At 36.3% G+C, this 8,251-nt stretch overlaps 2 protein-coding genes across 3 annotated transcripts in view; one reads left to right on the forward strand and one right to left on the reverse strand.

The window, feature by feature from the left end:
- Nucleotides 1-7,478, reverse strand: part of LOC144633275 (uncharacterized) — a 28,756-nt gene extending 21,278 nt beyond the window's left edge. For both annotated transcript variants that reach the window (XM_078492123.1, XM_078492122.1), the window contains exons 1-3: nucleotides 7,172-7,478; nucleotides 5,061-5,118; nucleotides 4,435-4,521 (exon numbers count right to left, since the gene is read on the reverse strand). In XM_078492123.1, coding sequence (XP_078348249.1) covers nucleotides 4,435-4,521; nucleotides 5,061-5,118; nucleotides 7,172-7,342 — 316 coding nt within the window. In that variant the 5' untranslated portion in view covers nucleotides 7,343-7,478. The remainder of the gene's footprint in view (nucleotides 1-4,434; nucleotides 4,522-5,060; nucleotides 5,119-7,171) is intronic.
- LOC144633269 (uncharacterized) overlaps nucleotides 1-8,251 on the forward strand; it is a 61,134-nt gene that overhangs the window by 16,373 nt on the left and 36,510 nt on the right. The window lies entirely within an intron of this gene.

An 8,251-nucleotide genomic window follows, 5' to 3' on the forward strand; every position in this document is an offset into this window, starting at 1 on the left:
CTCAGATGATGAGTACATGTGAAAAACACTGAGCATTTCCATGTACATATTTTTTGTCCTGGGATAGAATTTTCTGGACTGGTTTACATCAATCTGTTCAGCCCTACACATGTACACACCATTTCCCCTATGAGATTATGTCATTCATATACATGCAAAAAAATCCAAGCCCTGAAGGGAAAATGCAGCAGACGGTGAGCAAAATGTCTGAGCATATTATATGTTACAACATTGAATTTAAGGGATTTATTCCATTATTATTTGAACTCAAAAGTGCGTAAAGAAGTCAAAGTCTGGATCATGTAGGCGGGTGCAACCATTTTAAATTTGTTGCTTTGCTTTCTTTCCATTTTTATTCCCTGTGTTTTCTCAATACCCTTTTAGGATGCGATAACAACAAGTCAATTACCTGAGACAAAATTCCGTCATCTTTCACGTTGTTTCACCTTTTTTGAATGAAATACCTGTTTACCAACTTCAAATATTTCTTCATGCACGTTCTTTTTGTTGACATTTCGCATAATACTGAAGTATAGTACTGACTTGAACAAACCTACACGGCTCTTGTACCAGGGGGGGGGGGGGTACTCCCTATAATGGCCTATACGGGGAGGCTCCGCCCGAAAGGGGTACCTTTTTTAGGCTTCAGGTATATAAAAGGGTAGGGATTTCACTAGTTTAAGTATATGAAAGGGTATGGAAATCTGTCATTTGGCTATTTAAAAGGGCCTTTATTTAAAATATTTCGAACAGACGCAATTTATGGCGGTATTATTTTAATTTATTAAGCGCTACATAAAAATGACAAGAAAATGTCTTATTTTAAGTCCACGCCATTCTCTTAGGTATATGAAAGGGGTACCTTTTTCAGTTAAAGGTATACAAAAGGGGTACAATTTCTGTCAAAAATGGTATATTTAAAGGGGTTAGAACTTAGGGCGGAGCCTCCCCGTATAAAACTTTTTTGAGTGCCCCAACCCCCCCCCCCTCCCTGGATTCTTGTAGAGTTTTCTGATACTTCATATTAAGCAAAATATGTTAAAAAGGTTGTTAGAATTACGAATTGGTATAACAAATTTTTCTGGTCCAGTGCATGACTGGTCAAAATGACTGGCAAACTGAACTGAACATCTGTCTGGACAAATGATTTATCATCTTGGCCGGACATTGTCCGTTGACTGGCCGTTATTTTGAGCCCTAGTTGGTATTACAAACCCACTCATACATGTAATTTGACTTTAATTGTGGCACAATAGCACACAAGCAAACAAAATATTCAATTGTTTGACCTGTCTAGTCCTTACAAAAGATAGAGTCAGGTGTGGCCTGATGAAATCTTGCAAGTCTTGTGACCTGGCTTTCAACTGTATGTTTGTCCATTTGTACATTTTTGTGTTAAATTATGTTGGCAGACTTTTATACTGTTTTTACAATAACACTCCTTGATAGTTAAATTAATTGATTATTAATTTTGAAAGGTTTTTTCACATGTTTGTTGAGAGTTTTTTAATGTTATTTCTTCAGAGGTTAATTCACAGGTCTATTCACAGGTTTTAAAAGTGAATTTTTCTCATGTTTTGTTCACATATTTTTTCACAGGTTTTTTCACAGGTCCTAAAATTCACAGGTTTTTTCACAGGTACTAAATTTTGTGATTTTTGGACAAAATTTAGCCCTTGCAAAATTCACATGTTTTTTCAGAGGGTGTTTCTGTGTCACATGCTTTTTCACAGGTTTTTCACAGGTTTTTCACAGGTTCTCATCCAATAGTGAGATTGCGTGACGATTTACAAAAAGCATGTTCATTACAACAAGGGTTGAAGAACTTCACATCGTTTTCTTTCAGATTTTTCACCATTTTGATGATGACTCTTGAAACAGATTTTGCAATAAAAGCACTTGAAATAGTGACTGTTACTCCATTGTACTGTAAGCACTAAGTGACAGATTTTCCTAAAAACGGGTGTAAATGCTCACGTCAATATAATGATGACCTTTTGAACGCTGGAAACTAGGCAATTATTATCGAGCTACCATACACAGGAGCGAAGACTGTTTATCATGATGTACAAATTTCGCGAATCATCACTTCCATATCAATGTAACCATTTTATGATTTTTCTAGCTGTAAGAAGAACTTAAGATCTCTGAGAGTCGTAAAAGCATGAAATTCGATTTCAGTGTATGGCAAAGGCCGTGACAGTGTAATACTGCAAAGCGGCCAAACAAACGCATTTTGATTTAGTCGCGTAACTTGATTTACATTTATCCATGTACATCTTTTATTTTTGAAGGTTTTGCACTGTAAAGAAAAAATTGGTCAAAATTCGAATGACTTAAATACAAAATACGAGGTAAAGTTTTCTATTTTTAAAAACAAAATAAATATTTGGTCGCTTTGTGTAAATAAACGCGAGTCGCCGTCGAAATATTTTTTCTCAAAGACGTCTTGCTTCTTAAGCAAGACGAAAACACAAGTGCTTAACTGAACTGAAAACGAAGATTTATTTTCACAAAAAGCTTACAAATGTCTTAACTGGAAAATTATTACGTCCTGTTCAAGTGTTGAATAATCGTGACTTGAGAAAGAACTTTTAATTATGCGTGGGAACACGTGTCGCTGATTGGCTGTTTTTAATTGAAACTAATCGTGCGTGTCCGTACGGAGTCCGTTCTTGCAGCTGATCATTGTTTTCTACATTACAGCGAACGATTATCGATCCCGAACCATTCCCTTGGGATTGCTAACAGCTTTTTTCATATAACAAAGAGTCTAATGCGCATGCGCAAAGCGCACGCAAGCATTAGACTCAAAAAACTTATCGACGGTTTGTGTGGATAATTTGGTTAGCGGGTTATTTTACGCGCGACAGTCTTGTTTTTAATATAGAGTGAACTTAAAATAGAAGTTAATGCTTAAAATAGAACAACTGAAATCGACAAAGTCACGAAAGAAAACTGGACCAAATAAAAGCCAAAAGCAATGAACTTCAATTCAGAAAAAACTATTTTTGTGATGTGCGCTAGTATGCAAATTGGAGATGTTTACGATATCTTATATGAGTGTCAAATTACCGCTAAGGCAAATGCAAATTTCGGTAATTTCTGTTTTAATTATGATTTGAGAAAAGTTAACTTTTATTTATTACTGTACAGGGAACAAAGATGAAATATTTATTGATAATACTTTGTAATTCATTTCATTCAAGAAATTGCTTTTTAAACTAAACACGCAAAGTTTTGTGACTTTTGTGGTGAGAGCGAATGCATTCAATTATTTTCCGTCTGGCGTGTTGTCGCCCGGTTGTCGCCGACAGATCAAAAAGCGGGAATATGTTCTCACGTCTCGTGCGGTGCTATTTTATAGGTTTTATTATTACAACGTGTATACTTGTCTCAGAGAGAAAGAGAAAGGATTTCTCACCGACCATGTCAAAAATAACACATTTTTTTGCTCCTACGAGCAGTGGTAGTGGAAAGCGCTCAAATGCAAGTTCAACCAGCGGCAACAACAACAACAACAAAGACGAAGAAGACAAATCGCTGGAATTGCCATGAATATTAACCCAATCATTAATGAGGAAAAATGTTGAATTTCCTTGATCAGTTTGCAGCATTTTGAGAAATAGCTTTTATTCGAATGTTCAGATTTTATTTGGTATACGACATTACTCTTGGAGAAGAAGAGCTAGAGCTCTTGTGGAACAGTACTTGCTTGTTAATGCAAAGAAGAACTCAACACTTTAGAACCATTTTCAGGTGTGCATTGTTTGTTTAGTCGCTAGCTAGAGAGAATTAAAATTTGCTGTCAGATAACAGGAAATGGCATCTCAGAGGATTCAACAATCCAAAATTTCCTGGGGGGGCATGCCCCCAGACCCCCCTAGTATGGAACGAGCTATGCTCGTTCCGTGAAAGAGCTTCGCTCTTTAAAAAAAAAATTCTCCGGCTACTTTACACTATTCTCCTGCTATTTAAAATATTAATGAAACCCCTGCAGTTTGTATCAAAAGTTAATTCTCTTGTTTGATTTGTATTGGGGTTTACAGTTGTGTACATGTGATCTGAATACTGTGCTGGGATTGGTTTGCACCCTCATGAATAGTTAATGAATTTTACAAATAATATTAAAACTTTCATTATTATTTTTGTAATTTATTTTATAATATCACATTTTATTGATTGGTGTTTATATTAAGACTGAAAATGATTGCTTTACCTCTGCATTACGCCAAAGATTTCCATACTGCAGCTGTATAACAAACTGATAATTATTTTTGTAACCTTTAAATTATGGGTTATAATGCATGGATTGAGAAAATGATGCTTTAATTATTTTGGCCTTTTATTTTAAAATGAGTTATTTTTTCAGAGTGTAACATGTGAATTCATCGACAAGCACATTTTGTGGCAATATTATGTTTGGCAACTTACCATTAATTACATGCATGTCACCAACACTTCGCTTATGTCTGATAAGAGGTTTTTTGATCACTCTTTTTCTGATGTTATAACCTGGCTCTAAAACAATAACACAGAAACAAAAAAACGTTTCATTTTTAGCTCACTTGTTGTTCCACAAAAAGTCTCTATATCTCACCCATGGTTGTGTTTTTTTTGTTGTTGTTTTTTTCTCCAATCTTGTAGAGGGATTTGTGGGGGAATAAAGAGAGACCATAGCGGAATGAACTAACACAACTTAACATAACTGTAAACTGTAAACAAGGATCGAAAAGCTGACAAGACACGATAAAGGAAGATTTCGGTTTCGCTTGACTATCGCTACATCTGCTCTAGATCTCGTGTCATGTGACAATAATGTTTGTGTCCCATAATTCAACTACAATCCAACAATTTTAGTTTTCTAGCTTCATACCAATCCTTATAAACATTTTGGCTTTTCAGAGAGTAGATATAAGAATCATCCTCAGGCATAAGCAAATAAACGAAAATGCTATGTACACTGTAAATCCTGGCCAGTGAACCCAGGACCTTCGGATAGTGATGTGGGTAGAGAGAGAGCAGGATTGTAAGGTTATCCATATAAGTGCATACATTACCTAACAACAGTGTAAATTCTCTCTGGCAGCTTTGAACACACTCTTCAACAGAAATGGCCTACAAAAAAAATAATAAAAACAATTTGGCAGTTATTTGCATGCAGTAGGATTACTAACATGAGCCTCTCTATGGGTATTTCTGAAGAAATCGCAGACATGAAGATCACAGTGGAAAAAAACAAAGATCTCAAGATTGAAGTGAGCATCTGAAATTTACCAAATTTGTGTGATCAAATTGGACACTCAGATATAAAAGTATCAAAACTCAAATTACACTGAATAAATGTACAAACCGTTTCGATCTGTAAAACCAAGATCTGCTTAAAAATAAAGATTTGCACAAAAACTTGTGGAGAAAACAAAGAGCGAGGGTACCCATAGAGAGGCTATTACATGTACACTGTATGTTCACACCAGTTCTTGTGGCATAAAGTATCTAAAGGGTCATTGCTACTTTTCCACAGGATGCTAGTCTATATATCGCAAATAACTCCCAGTATTTTTCAGTTTACTCTAATAATTTACTACTTTAATAATAAAAAAACTTTCTCTGTGGGAGGGGTACAGATATTAAGCTGGAGCAATGCATTGTGTTTCAAGTTATACACGTATCAATGTTAAGCCACTGGGGGGAGGGCATAGGCCGGACATTTGAACTTACATGTAGCCAACCCCAGGGCATTTGTGGATGTTCAAAAGATTCACTAAACTTCAATAAAATGTTGTAAGAAAGTCCATTAAAACGGTCAAAAGTCCCCACTACGGGCAAACAACTGCTGCCAAATCCCCTGCTTATGCCCGGCCTCCTCCCCCACCCCCCCCCAGACATTTGAACTTACATGTAGCCAACCCCAGGGCATTTGTGGATGTTCAAAAGATTCACTAAACTTCAATAAAATGTTGTAAGAAAGTCCATTAAAACGGTCAAAAGTCCCCACTACGGGCAAACAACTGCTGTCAAATCCCTGCTTATGCCCGGCCTCCTCCCCCCCCCCCCCCCCAGCGGCATAACATTGATATATTGCTCGATGTATTTGAATTGTAGCAGACATCATATGCAGACAGAGTCCAATGGTTTGTTTTATGTGACACTTAAAAATTAATAAAAGTTATAAACATTGTTAAATGAGCGGCATATAATTTCCGAAAGCTAGCAGGTGAACTTAAAAATATTGAGAACGAGCGATTAGAGTATACAAATTCTAACTGTCGCTGCAACAAAAGACATTTACATGTAGTTGAAACTAAAAAAAAATCAACATTTATTTTGAATGGCTCTCGCAGTGTTCTACATGCTATATATTATTATTATACATTATTCTTGAAAGTTGCACTGAGTCACACTCGCATCGATCGGTCGTTATTTCCAATCCGTATTAGCTATATAGTGGAACGAGCAATAATGACTAAGATAAGAAGTACAATGTAGTAATTTCCAATTCTATTGATATAGATAGAAGCGGCCGTGTCCGTTGTCGGCAAGTAGCAAAACACCATTGTAGTTCCATAGAAAAGAAATTAATAACATGATTTTCATGGCATTGAGACATGCATGTAGACGTTTATGTTTTGAAAATAAAAGAATTAACATAACCAGAAGACGGAAATTGTCTTTTCGCATTTAGCGACTAGGCATCGCTGTATATGTTATTTTACACGTCAATAACATAAACTTTGTGTTTAATACTTAGTCGAAACGCGGGGTTTATCTGTCACGACTGCAGTGACTTTAGTTTATTTTATAATTAATGCGTCTTATATTTTTAAAACATCCTGTTTGAGCCCAAACACGAAAGCTTAGCACGGTAAAACATACAAGATTCGATTCCCTCAACTTCAGTTAGATGAGTAAGCATAATTTTTAACATTTTTTTCGTGGTTTGGAATAAAAAAACTCGTATGGGAAATAGAGAGAGTGATTAGACAGTTTTAAACCAGGTTAATTATAATTAGTTTCTGATATTGGTTTCGCGCGAGTCACGATATCCCTAATTGTCGGCACGATTGCACTGTAGTACTTATACTTGAATGTGTTTAAATATTCCCCTTTCACGTATACACTAAACGAACGTATTCGTTAAAGGTATTTCAAAAGCGTTTGATGTCCTTACCTCGTTTGATTCTTTGGCACAACGAAGGTGACATAAAGATGGCAAACGTGTCTGTTCGGAGAGTTTATCATGCAGAAACGCATATTCCCCCTTGGAAAACATTGCTACGCCAAGTAAAATGAGAACAGATACCAAAGACCATTCTCTGTTCTGGAGAAAACAACTCAGCATTGCTTTCTTGATAATGATCACATCGTAAGTCCTGAAATACACACTGAATACAGAAATTTCCGCAATTATATTGCTTCGATTTTCGAGTGTTGACAATGCTGGACCCGTTCCTGCAAATTTCAGTCAACTTAGTACTCATTCCCCCCCACGCGGACAAACAATATGCAAACAAAAGGACGAAATACAGGAAGTCGTAACGGGCTGGTGACCCAATAGCTTTATTTTCGGGAAAAAATCCATCCGAATAGGAACTTAGAAAGAAAAGCATTTGACAAATTCCCAGCGCACAAAGAGGGGAAAAAACTAAAGAACCACACCAAAATTCTGAGTAATTCTTCTCATACGGTTGCGAGGTGGCAGCTGCGTAAGTAACCTTTGGGCAGCTATTGGCGGGTTTCATATCTTCACGACAAGTTTATTAAATAAGGAAAATACGTCAAACGGATCCTTACGTCAAGGATATTGATAAGAGATCGGAGCAATGAGATAAAATAACAAACAGTTGACTTATATTTTGGTTAGCAAAAACAAGTGTTCCACAGGGCGCAAACATATTCAACAATGAGTTTATTTTTATGTGGTCGCATTTCTGTTTCGATCTCTTCTTCTTGCGTCAACTATTATGTCAGTATGGCGTCAGCTGTTTTCTTATCATCTCAAGATTTTTACGATCAAGGTCTACAAACTGTCTGACACTCCTCGTTGGTTTGTCGCTGAGGAGTTTTTCCTTTATTGGCATCAAAACTATAGATGCAATAGACGGTTAGGCAGAACGAGACAGTTTCTCAAACTTTGGCCTTTATAGTGCCCTTCAGGATGTTTTCACCAGTTAAGTCTCTTCGTTGCCTTTAGTTGGTACATTGACTTTTGAGTAAGATTATTCACTTTCGAATTTTTCTTTTTTTAAAA

This window comes from Oculina patagonica, chromosome 12 (assembly GCF_052425735.1).
Source record: "Oculina patagonica isolate OP01 chromosome 12, crgOcupat, whole genome shotgun sequence".
Lineage (NCBI taxonomy): Eukaryota > Metazoa > Cnidaria > Anthozoa > Scleractinia > Oculinidae > Oculina > Oculina patagonica.